This window comes from Ictalurus furcatus, chromosome 19, assembly GCF_023375685.1.
Source record: "Ictalurus furcatus strain D&B chromosome 19, Billie_1.0, whole genome shotgun sequence".
Lineage (NCBI taxonomy): Eukaryota > Metazoa > Chordata > Actinopteri > Siluriformes > Ictaluridae > Ictalurus > Ictalurus furcatus.
Window position 1 is genome coordinate 858,633 of NC_071273.1, and position 23,574 is coordinate 882,206.

The following is a 23,574-nucleotide window of genomic DNA, read 5'->3' on the forward strand; positions in this document are numbered from 1 at the left end:
GTCTTTTAGCACTAACTTTTACAACTAACATGTCTTAATAATAATAAATCTGGAACAGCACCCTCCTAACTCAACTCTCTCCTGAAGACTTACGTTCCCTCACACAATCTGCGATCAATCAACGACTGACGCTAAGTAGGCACTACTAAGCCATAACAATGACAAAAGTTCACATTAAAACATTTACTTTTAGGCACTTGGTGTTTATATGTCTGTCAATTGCCCCGAACTTTGTCATAAGTTAGCATTTTTCAGCCAGATATATCTCAACGATTGCTCTTGAAACTTGAAAACAGTGTGTGTTTGGTATCGTTGCAAAGCTCATTCCCTCTAGCGTCATGACAGCTGGACACAAGCAGCTATTCATAGCTTGAATAAGTAAGGAAAGTACTCTGAAAAAAATGGAATTTTTAGTCGGTTAGATTTAAAAAAATATATTATGTATGGTTTACATAACAATATTAGGTTTCTCATTAAAACATGATTTCATTGCTTATGTATTAACAGTATTAACATAAACCAATGACATTATGAAATATTGTGGGGATGTTGGCAAAATAGCTGTTAGATACTGAGACAGGTAGAATAGTGCAGTGGTAATGTGGTTGTTGCAGAATCCCAGGGGTTCGATCCTCAGCGTGGGTCAGACTGTGGAGTAGACTATAAAAAAAACCTAACTGACACCACACTCTCACCTGAGCGGAGGATCGAACCCCAGTCATTCTGTAACAACCACATTACCGCTGTGCTATCCTTGCACACACAATTTAGCTGTGTTAATTTAAATACTATAGTTATAGTAGGCTAACTGTCAGTGCCAACATCCCCACAAGATTTTATAATGTTTTTGGTTTATGTAAATACTATGTGAATTGATCATGCTCACTTAATTCAATCTTGTATTAGAAAGCATAAGTAATGAAATCATGTCTTTGATGAGAAACGTAATGTTTTTATGTAAACCATAAATAATATTTTTTCTTAAATCTAACTGACCACACATACATTTTTTCAGTGTATATGAAAAAAGACTCTGTGAGAAAAAGAAAACAAACGTTGTGCATCGAGGCATAAAATACATGCAATGAATAAGGAAAGGATATCTCCTCTATTTATCCTCCTCTCATTACGTCTCTCTCTCTATAATATAATTCACACAAAGAAGTCACATACAGTTTATATATAGTTAACTATGTAGTAAAGTTTGGGGTAAATAATAAATGAGTTACTGTCACAAAAAATTGTTAGTTCTAATCACTAAATGTGAAAATCTGCAATCAATATCTTTAACAGACGTTTTTTTCAAAATTAGTTTTTTCAACACTGAATCAAAAATATCAACTTGTATAGCACTTACATAAGTCGTACTTTCATTCCAGTTCGAGTACATTATTCTAAGAAGCTTTGAAAATAACAATAATATGAAATCAGTCACTGCTGATTTTTTATTTGACCAAATAACAAAAATAATTTAAAATATTATATTTTATTAATATTAATTTGTTCTGTCATTTCATCTCCACTTACAAACCAAAAGTCACAATTCCACTTGTTTTGCAAACCACCCCTTTGTGCCACCTGGTGGTAATTTCATGAAGGCACATGTGACTGGTTTGTATTTACCGCCATGGCCTTGTACACACGGCGGTAATAGACATTCTGGTTGATTACTTACTCTATGTGATATTAGTGCACTTTATGGAACAATCTACTGTTGCGAGATCATAAGACCTGGACCTTTTCATGTGGGAAAGGAAAATCTGGATAAGAAACCAACTTCAGTCTGGTCACATAGCTAATGGTACGCTGTTTAAATTGCTACTAAACTGGATGGAATGAAGACCCTTGTATGATAAAGAAATATATCTTTACATATATGGATCTACAAACAATTCAATAGCTTACCATATCTCCGTCAGATTTTTGATCCAATTGCAATACAGTTTCCCTGCTGCTGAGTACTTGGCTCTGTTCATTCTGCCATGTGAGAGGCAGCTCTACCTTTAATGGAGTGGGCGTGACTAATTTTCAGAGCACATACCACTACAAAATCAGTTGACCAATAGAGATTTAAAGTGAAAACCGTTCTTCTGGGACCCACTCCCTGTAAAAATTTGCTAACAGTCAGAAGCAATAATAAAAAATAAAAAAACTATCAGAAAAAATAGCAATTTGAAAACAAGCAAAATGAGAGTGAATCAGAAGTAATCTTTTTGAAAAATTAAAAAAATTATAAAATTGATTCTCGTTACTTTTATTCACAAAATATTTTTAGATTTTGATAATTATTTAGCTTGTGGATTTTATTATTTCATTTGGAAGTTTTGACACTAAATTAAATCCATATAAAACTGATGGAGAGTAAAAATGTCTACAAATTGGGTTCATAAAGTTGTACAGCTTCAGGATGTGAAATACACAGTAATTAATATGTCTATAGAAGAATGACACGAAGACAGAGAGACAGATGTATTGAGCTTTTTGTGCATTTGAGGAAGGATCTCCAAAAAAGTGTAGAAAAAATAGAAAGTGTGTCATTTTAGGATCTTAATGAAAGAACTATTGAGGAAAATTGCATGTCTCTGGAGATGCTTCTGTAACGTGGATCTGGCAACCCTGTTCATAACCACTAGATGGCGACATATTGAACAAAACTTCACTGACAGAATAAATACTATTTCAGCTTTATTTAAAAAAAAAAAGAAAAATTGGGGATTTATTTAATTGTTGACCGTATCAGTCATGTGGCATCAACATCTAATTTTAGCTTTCAAATTCTATTTATTTAATTTATTAGATCATTTCCATGTCACTGCTGCTTTTAAACCCTGCAGCTCACACACAGTGCATTTAGTTTATGTCCCAGGTGCAGTTTGTGTAATTAGTTACAATGTTTTAGTAAATTTCACAGTAATTTCAGACACATTGCAGTCGCATCAAGTTACGTTTGTGCTGCAGCTTCTCACATATGTACATCTGACCCAAAGACTCTGTGACAAATCATCAGTGTGCAGTGAAAAGAAGCAATCTTCCTCAGGACATTGATGATGAACCTAAAACTTCTGCTTCAGTCTCACTATTAGAGAATGTGTCTTACTGAGGAGCAGGTCATGTGACTCTCAGAGAGATGATCTTACCTCAGTTTCTCCAGTTTACAGCAAGGATTCTCCAGTACAGCAGAGAGACTCTTCACTCCTGAGTTACCTATTTTATTCTCAGACAGATTCAGTTCTCTCAGGTATGAGGGGTTTGATCTCAGAGCTGAACTCAGATCAGCACAGCCTTCATCTGAGACACCACAATCCAAAAACCTGTAGAGTGAAACAATGACACACTCTTCATCAAAATAATTGTATCTTATATCTAACAGCATAATGACTGATTTTTTATTTCCACTTTCTGCCTAATTCTGACACCATTATCTTCTCATTATGAAAATGTCTCACATATCTTTCAAATCTGCAGGAAACTAAATATAAAACACTTTCAAAATACTCAACATGAATAAATTTACTGTAGAATTCTTTAAAAATTGACCCTGTGAACTGGTCATTTGAGACGATTCCATATGAAAATAAGTGCAAAATATTATTATAATAATGATGATAAAATGGTAGGAATTAGACAGAAAGTGCAATTCGCCATCATACTGAGAATTCCTATAATATATTACATTCATTTTCAGATGGAGTTGTCAGATTTCTGGGATTGTCGGGTTTCTGTCAGATTTTGTTTTGAGAATGATGAGATAATGGGGTAGGACATTGTACAGATGGTGCTCAACCAGAATAAGCTTTCTGCCACCACAGGTACTGCCACAACATGTATGTGCTGCTCTTGACCAGTAAGTAGCGCTATAACCACAGATTTTCACAACAGGGGGTGGACGTGTTTCGACAGTAACAGTCAACCTCGCTTTGCCAATGGGCTAGATTTGACCGTTGCACTCAGTGGAGAATACAAGAAAAAACGTTGCACTCAGTGGAGAATACAAGAAAAACACTATCTGTAAGTGAAGAACAAATCATATTAACAGAAACAAATATAGTACTCAAAAGCCCATGTAAGAATTTGTTGTTTAGAATGAATTCAAGCCAAATAGTAAATGTGAAGACTGTATTCTGTGCTTACTTTTGCATGTACTGTATAATATAGTACTTCTACCCCACATTTTATTTTATTAAACTTTAGAAAGATTTGCATTATTATTTATATCATTGTATCTTGCATGATTTTTTCCTTGCAATAAAATAAAAATGATAGAAAAGGTGGATTTCTCTGCATGGTAGAGCTTATGTCATGTCAGGGTAATTACAGTAACCCTGTAAACAAATAATTTGTCTTTTATTACTAACTTTTACAACTAACATATCTTATTAATAATAAATCTACACAGATTGTTACTGACACAGGTCAAATGTATGCATTTTTATCAAATATTGAATGTGATATATATGCACAAACATGTACATGCACGCACAGAGTACAAAGAGATGGAAATCTCTTTGAAAACAACGTGTCCACACAAAACAAACATGATGCACACCCCCTAATTTGATTACTGAATGGATCTTTAACAAAACGTACATAAGAATTAGATGGTGTTTGAATTAAGACAAGACACGACAGGCAAAAAAAAAAAAAAAAGATTTTTGTGCGTACTGGTCAATTTTCAGATTTTGGTATATTTTACATCTATAACATTTCTTATTTAACACTGATACCATAAAAATGACAAAAGTTCTAAAATATATGTGACAATCTAAAATATATATAATTGATTCTCGTTACTTTTATTCACAAAATATTTTTAGATTTTGATAATTATTTAGCTTGTGGATTTTATTATTTCATTTGAAAGTTTTGGCACAAAATTAAATCCATATAAAACTGATGGAGAGTAAAAATTTCTACAAATTGGGTTCATAAAGTTGTACAGCTTCAGGATGTGAAATACACAGTAATTAATATGTCTGTAGAAGAATGACATGAAGACAGAGAGACAGATGTATTGAGCTTTTTGTGCATTTGAGGAAGGATCTCCAAAAAAGTGTAGAGAAATAGGAAGTGTGTCATTTTAGGATCTTAATGAAAGAACTATTGAGGAAAATTGCATGTCTCTTGAGATGCTTCTGTAACGTGGATCTGGCAACCCTGTTCATAACCACTAGATGGCGACATATTGAACAAACCTTCACTGACAGAATAAATACTATTTCAGCTTTATTTTAAAAAAAATATTTGGGGATTTATTTAATTGTTGACCTTATCAGTCCTGTGGCATCAACCTCTAATTTTAGCTTTCAAATTCTATTTATTTAATTTATTAGATCATTTCCATGTCACTGCTGCTTTTAAACCCTGCAGCTCACACACCGTGCATTTAGTTTATGTCCCAGGTGCAGTTTGTGTAATTAGTTACAATGTTTTAGTAAATTTCACAGTAATTTCAGACACATTGCAGTCGCATCAAGTTACGTTTGTGCTGCAGATTCTCACATATGTACATCTGACCCAAAGACTCTGTGACAAATCATCAGTGTGCAGTGAAAAGAAACAATCTTCCTCCTCAGGACATTGATGATGAACCTAAAACTTCTGCTTCAGTCTCACTATTAGAGAATGTGTCTTACTGAGGAGCAGGTCATGTGACTCTCAGAGAGATGATCTTACCTCAGTTTCTCCAGTTTACAGCGAGGATTCTCCAGTACAGCAGAGAGACTCTTCACTCCTGAGTTACCTATTTTATTCTCAGACAGATTCAGTTCTCTCAGGTATGAGAGGTTTGATCTCAGAGCTGAACTCAGATCAGCACAGCCTTCATCTGAGACTCCACATTTATGCAACCTGTAGAGAGACACAATGACAGAAGATTTTTTATATTGGTTATATAATATATATTATATACTTTAAAGATGATGTGTTTGTTAAATGATTTTATTATTCAGAATGATGTGAGGATTTAATCACCTGTTTATTCTAATTAACAATGTAATTACAAATGATCATACTGAGTGTTATATTTAGTTTCTCTCATCTGTTGTGTGTCATATTAAACTATTAGCAGAAACAGAAAGCAGCAGACTAACCATGAACTTTAATCAGAGAGAGAAAGAGAGAGAAAGTGAATCTCAGATGGTTCTCTACTAGACTTAAACTTGTTTCTCCACAACCTACATAATGCATTTATATAACAAAACCTTCTTTCATTTAGCCTTCTTTCATCTCAGAAATATTTCTAAGATAAGAAATATATTGTCACTACATGATGCAGAAATATTAGTTCATGCTTTCGTCACCTCTAGATTAGATTACTGTAATGCCTTACTGTCTGGATGTTCCAGTAGGAGCATAAACAAACTCCAGTTAGTCCAGAATGCAGCTGTTAGAGTCCTCACTAGAATCAGAAGATATGACCACATCACCCCGATTTTATCAACACTGCATTGGCTCCCAGTGAAATCTCGCAGTGATTATAAAATACTATCATTAACCTATAAAGCACTAAACGGTCTCGCGCCACAGTATCTGTTGGAAACTCTCTACTCCCTCAGATAGGTATAAGTATGTTTAGGTTATAGTTTAATTTCTGTCTCATGAACTTTTCTAGACCTGTCTGTTGTGTACGTGCCAGTAAACATGTCACCATAGGAGCTTCCTATTTTCTGTTAAGCGTACAGGTACCATATATGTTCAGAAACCTGTACATTCTTGTATTGCCTAAGATGTTTTTCACGTAAATGGTCAGACAGTTCAACTGCCATATTATTTCCACACCTATGCCTATGCACGGCTATTTGTATATAAACCTCTGTGAAATCTGCAATAAACTAGGGTAGTCTCTTTGAGCTACTCTTTGTGTCAGTGTGGTTCAATCAGACTCTCTTGGAGCTCGTATATGCTCTGAGGCAAACCACATCCATGCGGTAGCATAGAGAAGAAAAACACTCTACTCTTAAACACAGAAAGTCTGAAGACTGACTGAGGAAAGAGGGATATTAGAAGCCTTTATTTGCTTTATCCCTACAAAATGGTGTCAGAAGTGGGACATCTCCAAATCAGGGTAAGTGATCATTTATTTTGTTCGTTTCCCTGGTGTCGTGAATTTCCGAACCTTTAAATGGGAGTGATAATCTAGGTTTAGGATAATCTGTACTCTGTGAGCTCCTCTGCAACGTCACGACTGCCTTAATATAGAAATAGTATTTTTTTTTTCGTTTGCGCTTTTGTGGTTTGCCAGGGAGTGTATTTTGTTTGTTTGTTTGTTTGTAAGTTCAGTGTTAAGTGTTTTGATTCCAGGCATGGGAGGGTCTTTCTCAACCCCTGCTCCCCCGTCACCGGGAATGATTCCTTGTGATTGGGTGGAAGCCATTTCTGGGGGTTTATATACTGTTCCGCATCTTGATTGTTTGAATGGATGGTCAATGGCGTGTTCTCCCCAGATACAAATTATATCTCTTCGCGGCTCTTTTGAACCTCGCGTTCTAGCACAGATTAAACGGATGATTTATGACGGCGAATGAGATCTAGATTGGCACACACATTATAATGTTAAAACTAAATTATCCAAGGCGTTTATTGTTTATGAAAACACACACACACACACACACACACACACACACACTGAGGCTCGCACTTCAAAAGCCACACCCACAACCAGGAAGAAAAAAAATCTCTCTCCTTCTCCTCCTCCTGATCTCGCTTCTGCAGCTATGTGCTCTCGCCAGAACACGGACTCTGAATCCGTTTCATCTACTGATAGTGAGTATGATGATGTAAGCATCAGACCTGACCACCCTTCGGGTCCTTCTTCAATATCTGCTCTTCCTCCACCGCTGTCTGAGCTGTTAAAGTCAACTAATGTTGCCATGGCATGACAAGCGAAAGGTAAAGAAGGAAAATGTAATGACTCTCTTTTGGGCTGGTAAAGAAAATGTAAAAAAAAAATATTAAGAATGATTTGCTGTGGTATTTAGCTAAACTGAGCTCAGCTGCACAGGACTTAACTCAAGTAACTTCTTTAACTATGGGAAAGGGTGAAACTGTCCCTAAATTCTTAGAACGCTTCACTACACAATGGAGACATGTTGCACTCATGAATTATAATCCTTTAAATACTAACATTCCATTTGTAAACATGTTCTTATCCTGCTGCCCACCATGCGTGTAGCAGGCACTTAAGATGCATTGTACTGATAAAGCTCGAATCACTGTTACTGAATTTGCATCAAATACGTGCCCATGGCAGAAATAGAGGAAGCGGAAGAGGGCATGTGCTTTGTGCAGAGTGGACCTATGCAATTTAATATAGCCTTTAATTCGCCACAAATTAAGAAATTGCCTATGATTGAATTAAACGTGTCAAATGTTGTTTATGCCTTTTTGTTGGATACTGGTGTCACTATGTCATCAATTGGAAAAGACTACACTGGGTCTTTAACCCCGTCTTCTGTGAGCTCTGTGGGTATTGAGGGATTGTGACTGAGCAGTACGTAACACCGCTGTTGTTTGTACATCCATGTTTGGATCCTGAATTACTTTTTCAACATCAATTTGTTAACATGCCAGAGTGTCCTTTCAATCTCTTAGGCAGAGACCATATGAGTAAATTGCATCTCACTCTTGCTTTCTCTGGCTCTAAATTAGTGGTTTCTACACCTCTGCTATCTGAAACCTCAGTTAACCACCCAAAATCAGCTGTACAATGTATTTAATTCTCTCTGTTTTCTCATTTTGATTCACCAGGTTGAGTTGCCTGCCAAATTCCCTTTGGGATGACCACAAGGACCAGGTCTGTGTCATGTTTCGTGACGTAACGGAGATTAGGACGGATGCAAGCGCAGGATAACAGTTTTATTTAAGACAGAGACAGGCAGGAAAATCCAAAACGTGATCCATAAACGTAATCCAGTAACATGCAAAGTTCAAACAGGCAAACAGGCATACACAGGGCTAGGTAGGAATCAAGGTTGTGGTCACGGAAAACAGGGTCGAGATACAAAACATCAAACATAAACTACAGCGAGGGACTGGTAGCGGAGAAACCAGCATGAACTAAACTAACGAACCTAAACATGACATGAACTATGAACAATGACTAAGACTATGAATCGAAACATGAAACTATGAACTGTGACTGTGGTTATCTATCATAAGGACTCTAAACTAATCTACTATCTAACTCAATATTCCGCGTTGTGTGCTGGGAGGCGCGCGGTATAAATACAAACCTAATCAGCCTCATAATGGGTGACGGCTGAGGGCAATTCAGACACACATGAAACAACAACCAATAACAGAACGGGGAGGAGACATAACAGAAACATAAACAAATGAACGTGTCGAAATGTCATGATTGTCAACAAGGGAAAAGCAGGTGCACGTGCACCTGCTCGTGCACGTGCGCTCACATGCTCCACAGCGCGCTGCTTAAAGGGGAACTCGTGACAGTCTGTCTGTGCTCTGTATTCAATATCAGGCCAAGTTGAAACATTCTAATCCTGTTTATGTAAAACAATATCCTCTCTCTGAATCTAAAGCCTGTGGTATTGATGTTATTGTAAATTCGCTACTATATCAAGGCGTATTAATACCCTGTGTCAGTCTTTACAATACACCTGTTAATCCTGTTCCAAAACCTGATGGCACATGGAGATTCACACAAGATCTCCGAAGAATTAATGAGGTTGTAATTCCAGTCTTACCTATTGTACCTGATGTACCTACTATTACTCAATTTGTGTTGGAGAAGCAAAATATCCTGCATCATGGTGTTTCCATGAACACAGTGTCTTAGAGATGCTGTGCATACGTGATTCTACAAATTCTGTTATTATTTAAAAAAAAAAAAATACATAGGTTGAAATATCACATTTTGGCTTATGGTGTTTCCGTGAACACAGTATCTTAGAGATGCTGTTCACACGTGATTCAACAAAACGTCTGATACACTTTATTGATTGAACATTATGACCAGCATGGTCTGATATCCGCTCGTGATAATTAAATTATAAATTGTGATTATTAAATTATAAGCTGTAAGCCATCAGTGGAAATAGTCAGTCTAAAATCTCATAAAATCAGGGTATGTAGGGGGAAAAAGATAGAAGAAATCTACCACAGTTATTGTGCAAACTGATAACTGATAGTGGTTAAACCGAGCTCTGGCTCAGAGCCAGAAGGAGCCATAGTGCGTTCTAGCACCGATTTCAACATATTGCGCCTTTCATAAAGGTACACAAAAGTTTTACATTGAAACCTCCTAGTATTATTGAAATAAAAGCGATATGTGATGCTTTGCCTTTATCAGAAAAACCTGGCCATTTTGTTGATTCGCTTAAACAGCAGACTACATATGCTCAGTTAACAGGTCCAGATTTCCACTGTATTTTGTTAAAGGTCCTTGGTCATGATGTCACCAAGGAACTTTTACTCACAGGCTCATGAATCCTCTAGCTTGTATGTAATTTGTTTCCAGAGTGAATGGGAAAACAATTCACGTTTGCATTTAAACCAGGAAACATTCCATTTCATTTACTGTATCATGATGATGGTGCTTATAGTTTTTTGGGACATTAGAGATTCCATATTTGTAGGTGAATTCTTTGTCATCATTCTGTCTTTTCATTCAACCTACTAGGTAGAGACTTAAACGGAAGTGTTCTCTTACAATGCATGATGGTAGATTCACTCTGTTAACACCATCTAATCTGTGATTTTCTTCTTTCTACCATGTGGGTAATGATGAGCACGAGCCTGACTGCACGGCGCATCTGCTACCTGATGCACTTGCCTCTGTGCCTAAAAATTTATGGGCAAAGCATACTAATGAAGTAGGCCTCATTCAGGTAACCCCTTGTGCTGCAAACTTCAAAACCAAACGTCCTGTATATTGCAAGCAGTATCCGTTATCAGCAGAAAAGGAGTTAGGCACACAGCCAGTGATTGATTCTTTACTCATGCAGGGCGTGGTCATTCATACACTATCTCCCTACAACACACTTGTTAACACTGTACGCAAGACAAATGGGAAGGGATGACTTTTTATTCAGGACCTTAGGCGAATTAATGATACTGTAATTCCATTAAGTCCTCTTGTAACTGACATGGTTTCTATTCCTCACACGCACACACACATTTCATGGTAATTGATTTATGTAGTGCATTTTTCAGCTTCCCTCTCTCTGAGCAGATGCAGCCCATTTTTTTACGTTTACTTTTAAAAAACGAAATGTATTTGACATGTTCCAATACTAGTTCAGCAGAAATGTCCGGCAGAAATGTTCAGCAGAAATGTTTAGTTCAGCAGAAATGTTCAACAGAAATGTTCAGCAGAAATGTTTAGTTCAGCAGAAATGTCCAGCAGAAATGTTCAGCAGAAATGTCCAGCAGAAATGTTCAGCAGAAATGTTTAGTTCAGCAGAAATGTTTAGTTCAGCAGAAATGTTCACCAGAAATGTTCACCAGAAATGTTCACCAGAAATGTTCAATAAAAATGAAACTGGAAAAAATCAACAATAGACATAGACACCAATGGGTTATATCGACTCTCCTGCTGTGTTTTCATCTATGGTACATCAGGCCTTATCTACTCTCATTTTACCCAAGGGAAGCTGCCTTGTTCAGTACAGCAGACAACATTTTTTTTATCAGCTGACGGACTTGAGCTCTGCACAGAGGGCTCTCTAAAACTCTTGATCCACCTGTCTCAGTGGGTTTGAAGGCCTCACTAACTAAACTTCAGCTCTATCAGACACTGGTCCAAAATCTGGGCTTTCATAGCTCTCCGGGACAGCACTGCCTAACCAGAAACCAAGTATGCACTATTGTTGACATCACACCTCCAGCCACACAAAGGGGTATGCTGAGTTTTCTGGGATTTATAAGCTATTGTCATCAGTTCATTCCTAACTGCTCACATAACGACAAAATTCTCAGAGATTGCTGTCTCAAGGACTCTTTTCAGAACATTGAATGGTCTAAGATGATGAACCCTTTCTGTTTTCTAAAACAGACATTAATCTCAGCCCCGGCCCTGGGAATCCCAGACAAATCATCCCTGTTTCATCTGTATGTTTCTGAGGACGGAAGAACTGTGGCAGGGTTCCTGGCCGAGGAACACAATGGTAGCTATTGCCCAGTAGCATATATTTCCAAATTTCAAGAACCTGTAGTTCAAGGTATTCCTGCCTGTATAAGGGCTGTTGCTGCTTCTGCTCTCATGGTCACTGATGCTGAAAAGGTGGTTCTTTCACACCCACTCACACTGCACACATCTCATCAGGTCTTGTCTATCCTGAATAACATTCACACACAACACATGACTGCCCAGCGTAGATCAGGATATGAAGTCATCCTTTGTGCAATACACAACCTCACCAAAAAAATCTGTAACCACTGCTAACAGCCGTGCAGTTTTGCTTCACAGACTTCTGCGTGCCTGCTCAGAGGAGCCTGCAAATGAGCCTGGTTGGAACATAACTGTTTGACCTGCATACATGACTCTTCATCACTCTGCTCTGATCTGTTGAGGGATCATGTTCTAAATCTAATGACTCAACAATTTTTCGTGGCTAGTCTGTGTGTTCATTAACAAATATAGTTCACAAGGCTCACTCTATTCCCTTTAATTCTGCTCATTGCTCTCAGATGTTCTTGTCATCTCTTTAAGCGAAAGACTATTACACTGATTTGTGTTATGCTTTTGGCGTTGCACATGATTTTGGTAAGATATGGCATGCTCATGGTTTTTGTGCCACTGAAGGTAAACCCATATCACATGCCATGCTTGTTTCTGATCTTTTAGAAGCTTTGCTTTTACCTGACAGGCTTGCTATTGTTAAGGTTAAAGGTCATGATTCCTCTAACACAGGGCAGGCCCATGGTAATCCACTTTCTAGCGAAGTAGCTAGGTGGACCTGGAAAAAGGGCTTGCCCAGCCTCTTTGTCCAGAATAATGTCTCCATTTTTCACGTTTTTGCATTCTCTGAGACCTTGTGACATTGATGTTGCTTTTTTACAGACACAGGCCTCATTTTTTGGTCCTCAGAAGGTTGTTCCCCATTGCCCTCTGATGGTTTAATATGCTGCTCTGATGGCTGTCTCACTCTTTCGCCTTCTCTCCTTCTGTTCCTCGTGTACCATTTTGAGTGTTTCTCATGTTGCATGAAGAGGGGTGAATTTCAGCGATAACATCAAGTCTTTGTATTTGAAACACTCACAAAACTGTTAAATTGCTCAACAATGCATGCTTAACTTGAACAAGAGTAAATGTGCAAGGGAAAACCACCAAACATGATGCAATACCACCACTTAGTGGTCCTTTTCAGGCACTACAAACTGACTTCACACACTTGCCATCTATCAGAGGTCTCAAATATCTTCTAGTTATTGTTGATAAATTCTCTAAATGGGTAGAAGCCTTTCCATGCTCAAAGGAAAATGTCAATACAGTAATTAAAATTCTTTCAAAAGAAATAATCCCACGATATAATGACAATGGGACACCTTTTGTTTTCAAAATAACACAGAAACTGTGCAAGTATCTAAACATTAATTGGCACTTTCATATTCCATATCATCCCCAGAGCACAGGGATTATGGGAAGAAAAAATCGCACTATTAAGGAATGCCTTACTAAGGGGCTCTTGGAGAACCCTTCAAGTAACTGGGTCGATTTCTACCTGCTGTCCTATGTGAACTTCGCATGACTCCTAATCAGAAAATTAAATTGTCTCCATTTGAGATCATTCTGGGCAGACCGTTTCCCACTCCGTGGACTAAGGGTAACCCAGGTGTTTGCTTTACACGTGATCTGGACGTGATTGTCAGTGACTACATTCAAGCTATCATTGAAAAACTGAACAGTATACAGGGAGATGTTTCTGTCTCCCTCTGTCCACAGAATAGCCTACTGACCCTTTCCGCCTATGCAACATAGTTCTCATCAAGAGCCTGAAACCACAAAAGGTTGCGGAAGAAGCCTTCGGTCATCCTACACATGTGGTGGCCGTTACCTGTACTGCTGTCCCTCCTTAGCCTTTAGGAGGCCTCATCACATCTCACCTTAACATATGTCCAACAGATGAGAAAGGGGAACAATCATAATCAAGCTGTCCTTTGGGGGCCTCTTTTCATCTCATTTAACACATACACAAATATATATCTTTTTTGTGCTTTTAGAGTGTCCACAGAGACCACTTGTAGTTCCCCTTAGGAACCCAAGAGCACAATGATAAGCTTCATGGCATGGCCTCTGTCTCTCAATTTTGAAGATCTCTAGTTTGTGTCATGATGTACTAGAACAGAATTGTTTTGTGTTCTTGGAATGTGTTGTTTTGCGCATTACTAATCACCCCGCCTTTCGCCCTCACACTATCTCGGCTCTTCTTATTAGTATTATCTGGAAAAATAGATGTCTTTAGTTCTTATATCACTTGAACCTACGTAATAGATGTTTGATTTTATTTGTGACATGTTCCAATTGACTTTTATCATTATTTTATTAATATTTCTGTGTGTATATATATACTATGATTTCTGATTATTAAAACTAAGAAGCTTTCACTGAACTCAGATGAGAGGAATCTGCCATTGCAGGGTGCAAATTCTGGTTCTGTGACTGGTGTCGCAACGGTCTGAAAGCCGGCACGCAAGGTATTAAAATCGCTCCTTCCCCGACTACCACGCAGGCACAGAAGGGATGGCGACCAGAAAGCATGTGACGTTGGGGCGGAGCCGCCGACACACCTCCGGCCGGTGATTGGTGCACCGATTGGAAAAAATCCACCATCCAGCAGACGAGGGAAGAGTATAAGAGGCCACTCTTCTGCTCACCTAGAGAGAAGGATCTCTTATGACATGTGCGCGTCACTTCTCCCCAATACCCGTCATTTGTACCCATCACACTCTCTCTCTCTGTGTGCGTGTGTGTGTTTGTTCTCTGTTCCAGATGATTCGGATCCAGGCGAGGCCGCTGCTCGCTGAACACACACGCGGCATTGCCTGACAGCACGAGAAAGCCCTCACGCTTCCGGGAAGCTAAGACACGCCCCCAGAAGAACTCTGCAATGCCAGCCGCACACAAACCCACACACACTCACACACACACCTCCTCACCCCTAAAAGGAAAAAACTAAGAAAATAAAAGCAAACTTTCCTGACCACCTGACAAATGGCCTCCTGAGTGTCTGTGCTCCACCCCTTATGGGCTATTTCCCTACACTGGTATTGTCAAAAACTTAACAAGGACAGATCAGGATTCTAAAGTGTGTTACCTTTTAGTTCCTAAATTCTGTTTTGTTGAGATCATTTGCATTTCACTGCTGTTTTTAAACACTGCAGTTCACACAATGTGTATTTAGTTTGTGTCCCAGGTGCAATCTGTGTGATTAGTTACAATGTTTTAGTAAATTTCACAGTAATTTCAGACACACTGCAGTCGCATCAAGTCACGTTTCATTCTGCAGCTTCTCACATATGTACATCTGACCCAAAGACTCTGTAACAAATCATGTGAGCATTGAAAAGAAACAATCTTCCTCCTCAGGACATTGATGATGAACCTAAAACTTCTGCTTCAGTCTCACTATTAGAGAATGTGTCTTACTGAGGAGCAGGTCATGTGACTCTCAGAGAGATGATCTTACCTCAGTTTCTCCAGTTTACATCGAGGATTCTCCAGTACAGCAGAGAGACTCTTCACTCCTGAGTTACTGATTTTATTAGAGGACAGATCCAGTTCTCTCAGGTTTGAGGGATTTGATCTCAGAGCTGAAGTCAGATCAGCACAGCCTTTACTTGAGACACCACACTTATGCAACCTGTAGAAAGACACAATGACACTCTTTATCAACCGATTTTTATCCTGGTTTAAGACTTACTTTAAAGATAATGTCAGAGACCACCAATGTGTTTGTAAAAGGATTTTATTCTTCAAAATGATGACATGAGGATTTAATATCGCCTGTTTATTCTAATTAACAATGTAATTACAAATGATCATATTGAGTGTTAAATTTAGTTTCTCTCATCTGTTATGTGTGTTATTAAACTATCAGCAGCTGAAGCTGAACAGAGAACAACAGACTGACAATGAACTTTAATCAGAGAGAGAGAGAGAGAGAGCGCGATAAATGTTTGATTTTCACACACTTTTATTTATATTTACACTGTTGAAACAGTGTGTTTAATTTGTGTCCCAGGTGCAGTTTTTGTGATTTGTTACAATGGTTTAGTAAATTTCACAATAATTTCAGATACATTGCAGTCACATCGAGTCAAGTTTTGTGCTGCAACTTCTCACATACATCAGCCCTAATTCTAGCTACTATAAGAGGCTTTAATACTGCCTCAGGTTCTGCTACACCTTCTCCTTTCAATTTAATTTTTCGTTTTACCCAAATGACCAGCTTTGCTTCTCTCACCAAGAAATGATTTAAAGAAATTTGTTTCCCATCTGAGGCAATGTATTTAGGATCAAAAAGAGCCAAGACATTTTTCATTGAAAACTCTGCTGAACTCTCTAACCCACCTCTCTAAAATCTGAAACAACCCTCCTAACCTAAAAGTATAAAAACAAATGGTCTATTGACTCAAAAAAGGGCATTCTTTCTCTACAGTAGGGTCAATATGTGTCTGTTTGTAGCCCGGTGAACAATCCTCCATTGGAGATCTGCAGTGTGTTTCTCTATAGGAGGTTTGTACAGGGACCTCCAGCAACCCTAACCCTAACGAGTCTGGCTAGAATAGATCTGAGCACTTCGTCTCCTTACAGACTTTGGGTCTGGTGTAGTGTGATACCTTCACATAAATGGTGTATAATGCCTTTTTGGAAATTTTTCAAAGCCTTTCAATTCAGGAGTTCTGAAGCTCTGGAGAAAAGGAGAGAAGCTCAGGAGCGAACTTCACTCTGGCTCCTCATTTACTGCTGCTGAAACCTGAAAATTGTCATGATGTTCTATGTGCCGTTCAGCAAATTAATTTTCCTCTATGTTTCATCTGAAGACTCCCTCCATTATTCTCTTCATAATCCTTGTTGACTTGAGTCCTGACAGGTTGTACATTTCCTCTGAACTTTTTTAATCAGCACCAGCCCAGAAGAAATCGATTAACTTTTGTAGTTCCTGAACAACACTTTCTCGGGGACCCAGTACATTCATTTTGTGCCATAATGCAGAAGCAGCCAGATTGTTCATGACCAATACTGCACCTCTATATGATAGCTGAGACCACCGAGACAACAGGTCACACATTTCTCTCCACCATACCCTCCCATTTTTTTTTTTTTTTTGCATGTATTGCTCTATTCCTAGATACACCTCTAACATCTTTAGTCTAATCTTCCCGAATTTATTCCTCCCTGTAAGCATGGCAGGGGCCCTTTCATGCCAATCTCCTGTTTAATATACTTTACTCTTCTCACAGTTTACTTTAGCTGATGAGTCCTTTTCATAATTGTTTAAAACTTTTGTTAGGTTCAATACGTCTTTATCACTTCTTATAAAAACTGGAACATTGAAAAAATGATTGCCCTATTTTTTTTTAAATCTTCTACAAGAAATCTCTCAATTTCTTCCTCAGTTGGCATAGCAAAGGCTCAATAGCCAAAGAGTACAACTTCCCTGATAATGGATAGCCGTGCCTTATAGCCCTACCTTTAACAATGCAGAAGCATCATTACATAAAAGTTTAATCCATGTAATAAAATTCTTACAGAGACCAAATTCTTTTAACAATGCACTGCAAAAACCATGGAGCACTGATGCTTTTTATTATTATTATTATTATTATTATTATTATTATTATTGCATATTACCAAACATAACATCAAGAGAAACTATTATGCAATCAGCATTGCATAACTTCCATCTCAGGGTTAAAATAAGAAGATACAGAAAAAGTAAACAAATACAAATAAATTAAATTGCCAGAGTATTAAATAACAAAACAAAACAAATAAAGAAGGATAAGGTGCCGTTTATCTAGCAACTTTGAATTTGTAGATAATATTACAAGCCCTGGAAGCCTTTTTGTTTTTACATTTATACAAAGTATTGCAGTACTGTTTAACCCTTATCCTACCGACTGGGGTACCCGCAGAACCTGAGGTGTACTTTTTTCATATCTCACAGGTGCTTTGTTCTATAATTCCAGTTTTTCATGGCTTTGTCAATCAATTTGTTCCTAATGATTTCATATAATTGTTTTCAGTTTTTGTTTTAATTAGTGCTTTTTAAAAATACCAAAACACTCATTGCCTATGCACTTTTAATAAATGGAACTATTTATTGAGTTCATGTTTCCCATAAGTCTTAATTTAAAGTACCACAAACTATCAGAGGGGATAGGGGCATTCTGTCAGTCATTTTGAAGGAGACAGACACAGATGCAGCAGACACAGATGCGTATATCATCAGGATGGGGAGCTTCGCAGGTTGGATGTTTTCAGAATATGGCCAACAGCTCCGGATCTACCCAAGACAGCTGGGGCATGCCCTGGTCATGCCACACATGAAGAGGAGAGCTGATAATGCCATGCTCCATGCCCCAATTCGAGCAGCAATGACCATCAATTGGAGTGAGGAAAACTCCACCTGCTGCTGTGGATGTCCAACAATAGGCTGGAAAATCTACTTGAAAAAGGTTTAGTCATTGCTCCCGAACCACAGCCAGGAAGATAGCAAATGTTTGCTCCTCTTGTCACATGCCAGTATGCCCTAAGCATAGCACGAGCCAAATCGTGTGCTATAACTGCCTGTAGTGTGTGGTGTTGATAGTTCAATGTAAACACCATTCATTTTAAGTACAAATTGAAAAACCTCAGTTTGAGTTACATTTATTCAACATTTATTTTGATAGGGGGTCATACTGAGACCAAGGTCTCTATCTACTTTTGTACTGAAAAACAAATAAGATTTTTTAAAAATTTTGAAGTTTGAATGACTGAGTTTACTTCAATTATTTTATATTGGGGTCAAAATGACTCACTTGGTTTCACCATATAAATATAACACAAATAATGTTTATTTGAAATTACTGAAAATTAAATGCTACCAGAATCAAAGGATGTTAAATAAGCTTTTAAATATTAATGTGGACTGTACTTGGTATAAAAGGTGCAATTTGTATTAAAGGAAAGTGTCTATTTTTGATTTTACACAACATGCAAATTAACTGTAACTTAAGTACAGTTAAGTACAGTACATTATCCTAAAATAATAATAATCTGTTTGGGGTTTTTTTCCAGATAACATTAATTACATAACTAATAATATTTCAAGAAAAATAAGTTAACATTTTGCTATGATGGTTGTTTATTACAGCAGTAGTTTATTCTTGGGGACCCCAGTCAATAGTCCTTGTATGTTAAATATGTTTGTAGTATGAGGGTTAAATTCATTAATAAAATGGGGAAAAAAATGGCTTAGCACAAGACCATTTAATTTTGTGTGTGTGTGTGTGTGTGTGTGTATATATATATATATATATATATATATATATATATATATATATATATATATATATATATATATATATATATATATATATACATACACATACACACACACACACACACACACACAGTATCTCACAAAAGTGAGTACACCCCTCACATTTTTATAAATATTTGAATATTATATTAAATATTTGCCAGCGGTTTAGACATTAATGGCTGTGTGTTGAGTTATTTTGAGGGGACAGCAAATTTACACTGTTACACAAGCTGTACACTCACTACTTTACATTGGAGCAAAGTGTCATTTCTTCAGTGTTGACACATGAAAAGATATTATCAAATATTTACAAAAATGTGAGGGGTGTACTCACTTTTTGTGAGATACTGTATATATATATATATATATATATATATATATATATATATATATATATATATATATATATATATATATATATATAACTTCCCCACTAAAACTAGCTATTGAATAATATATGTTTTATCATTTTCTATCCCACACTCATTAACATATATAATTATTTCAAATTTTTAATTTATAATTTAATAACTATATTAAATTTCCTTTTAATAAAATTTTCAAGATCAGCCCAAAACATCTGACTAACTAATGCAAACCATATATATTAAAAAAAAAAAAAAGATTTGTGTTTGTATAAAATATCTTTGCTATTCCAAAGTATCTTCTAGGGAGAAAATTATGCTTCTAAGCCAGTATCAATGCCATGAGAGCTTGTTTGATGAAATCTTTCAAGTTTCTATGGAATTTTGTCAATAGAATAATTACATTTCAACAAGAATTCAAGGCCACCAACTAATTTAAACAGAAAGTTGGGAAATGTGTTCCACATATTATCATTATTTTTTTAATATTGTGTAATTCAATTAATTTTGAATACATTATTTAATGTATCATAACTTACCTCTAGGCCTCCATTATCTTTCAAATTACATGGTACCTCTTTTCTCAAATAATGTGGTTTCCTTTTCTAAATAAAGTCAAAAAGTAATTTGTCTAAATTTTTTAACAACTTTAGAAGTTATATCAAGTGATAAGGAAACATAAACTGATCTGGAGATTCCTTCAGCCTTGGACAAAAGGATCTTCCCCTAACAAATCCCTTTGTAACCACATATTTAATCTTTTGTTGGTTTTTTAAATGATTGAGTCAAAATTTAAATCACTGCACATATTCTCATCTTTACATATATTTTCTGCAAGATAAGTCACATTGTTTTTGATTGCAATACCACATATATCTGATAAATTACAGTTTCAGATTTTCAAGGGAAAAAGGATCGATTTAGTCATTCATTTGTAATCCTGATATAGCTGAAACATCTTTAATACAGTTAACAGCTTTATGAACTTAATTTTCATCTTTCAAAAACAGTGTTGTGTCATCTGCAAACTGAAACAACTTAAACTGTTTTCCCAAAGCTGTAATACCTTTAAAATATTCTTTCCTTAAATGAAGAGCCATTATTTGGGTTGCTAACAAAAATAAAAGGGGAGAAATTGGACAACCTTGTCTTATCCCTCTGCCAAGTTGTTTAAATACCCAATACAGTGCTTAACTTCCTCTAGTTTTATTTCTTCATCACAGAATAATTTGAAGTCGTTACTAATGGTTTTAGTAATGACCTCAAAACACTATCCAAAATGCATTCAAATCAGAGTTAACTAAATTAGAGGTGTCGAGACATTTATAAAATTGAGTACCATGTTGGAATATCTCCATATGACCCTCAGACACTGTATTGTTTATTAGTAGTTTGTTTACTGTTGACATTCTCTCAATTTCTTTTTTCTAAATTAAAAAAAAAAAGCATTCTTTTTCCCCTTGATCTTTTAAATGCTCCCTTTGTTTCCCTTCATGAATAGACTCTAAATTTGTAGACTTGGGGAGTTAAATTCCCTTTACTAGAAAGCTCCATATTTTTTTTTTTTTTTTTTTTGTAATTCTACATTCTTTTTGTCTTTTATCAAAAGCAATTACTTTCCGACCTGAAATGGCTAAATTCCTAATTTCATATTTAGTAAGCTCCCAATATTTTCCAGAGATATTCATTACTTTAGCCTGAGTCCAATACGCATCAATAATTATTCATTTTCTAATAGCATCTTATACGAGTTTAAATTTGGTTGTATAATTTCTATTTATCTTAATTGCTATGCCATTATGATCTATTAAGACAGACAGTTCTATAGAAACAGACTGAACACAATCTTCTAGTGTGTCTGAAATTAAGAAATAATCAATACGTGACTGTTTAGATCGATCTTTATTACTCCATGTATACATAATTTGGTTTGGATTTTTGTAATGCCAAATATCTATTAACCCAATGCGTGAACATTCATTTTTTATTTCACAAGTAGCACTGTTTTTTGGTGGCCATCTATTTAATATTTCATTATTTACATAATTAAAATCCCCTCACCATATAATTTTAGCAGACAGGAATTTGTTCTTTATCTGTATAAATTTTGATTCAATGTTTACCAAAAGTATAACATTTTGTTGTTCGTTATTGGTGGCATATGAGTTCACACAAAAAATGTGACTGATCAATGCTTACTTGCAATGTTATCAATCTTCCAGAATTATCTCTCTCATGGTTAAGAACATGGCTTTTAAATTTTCCTTTGAGTATTATTGTAACCCCTGCTGACAGTATAGCTACCATGGGCAAACCAAATGTCATCTCCCCATTGACATCTCCAAAACTTTTCATCTTCATATATATATATATATATATATATATATATATATATATATATATATATATATATATATATATATATAAAATCCTTTTCAAAAGATTACGTAAACCTCCAGCATTAATTGAAAAAATCAAAACAATTGAATAAATTCAAAACAATTAATTTTGTTTTGTTAGTGTTCAATATGTAAACTAGTAGGGTCAACTCATTTCTACTGTTAATTTCCTTTGCAAAAATACATTCTGCATTTATATTTTAACAATATGTATAGCTACAGCAACAGCAACAGAATCAATTAACTTTAAACTATTAATAAAATTTTGCTTTAACAAGTTTGCGATAGCAATATAAGGGGATACTACATGGGTGCGATCTTTTAATCCAGATAAATATAGATTATAGCTTTACATTAGGTTGCACGAACTTCTTTGTTTTTGTAATCGAGTCTTATTACCAACAAAATGTGTTCATTTTCCTTCTTGCTGCGCCTTCTCCACAAGTGGCCCTAATTTTATGTGTGCCTCTTTGTCTGCTGTGGCCAGATCTTCTTTAAAGCAGAGATTGTTGGTAAAAAAAAAAAGAAAGAAAAAAAAACCAAACACTTATTTGAGTCTTTGAGGATTCTACACCATGTCCCTTGCAGACCTGGAAAGGAACCTGAACACTGGTCTCAGGGTACTGCTCTTCAAATCCTGAAGCCTGCCATCCTGTGTACTACATCTATGGCATCAATTACAATACTGTGCTGCACCTCTGGGAGAACTTCTGTGCATAGGCTTTTCACGATTACTTTGAAATTTTCCTCAGGTTTCTCAAAAATACCATACAGACGTAAATTCCATGGTTTTTTTTTTTTTTTACCATTCTTTTTTTTTTTTTTTTTTTAATTCAGTGCACTGGATTTTCAGGCTTGCATTTTCTTTTTCAAGTCTTTTACATCTTGATAGCAACTGTCAAGTGACTTCTTAATACCTTCAATTTGTACAGTATTTTGCTTAACTGTCATGTTAGTTTGAACAACTCTCTCATCAATTTTTGCAATCAATATAGAGAATGATGTTTTCTTGCAAATCACTTAAAAACAGTTAACTTCCTCCATAGTTCTTGGCTTTTTTCCCCTCAAAGCCTTGCTGAGATATAGCCTCAAGTTAAATTTTGTGCATTTTTCAAATTCATTTGAGGGGCATTCAAAAATGGTATGGTTTACCAAAATTCTGTGAATCACTTTTTTCATGAGTGCAGCTAGATGATGCAGACCAATTTTCATGCAAAACAGACAAACAGTCTAGGAGGAGTTGGAAAAAGTAGGTTTTCAAAACATTTAAAAATAGCAGACAGGAAGTTTGCTTGATCATTGTTCTCAGCATGAACC

General features: G+C 36.3%; 1 protein-coding gene across 2 annotated transcripts in view; it reads right to left on the minus strand.

Moving 5' to 3' along the window:
* LOC128623034 (NACHT, LRR and PYD domains-containing protein 12-like) overlaps positions 1–23,574 on the minus strand; it is a 393,909-nt gene that overhangs the window by 249,270 nt on the left and 121,065 nt on the right. Inside the window, exons 15-17 of one of the 2 annotated variants that reach the window (XM_053649880.1) lie at positions 15,648–15,821; positions 5,674–5,847; positions 3,138–3,311 (exon numbers count right to left, since the gene is read on the minus strand). The exons of the other annotated variant lie outside the window; for it this stretch is intronic. Of the exons in view, the coding sequence (XP_053505855.1) occupies positions 3,138–3,311; positions 5,674–5,847; positions 15,648–15,821 (522 nt within the window). The remainder of the gene's footprint in view (positions 1–3,137; positions 3,312–5,673; positions 5,848–15,647; positions 15,822–23,574) is intronic. 2 annotated transcript variants of the gene reach the window in all.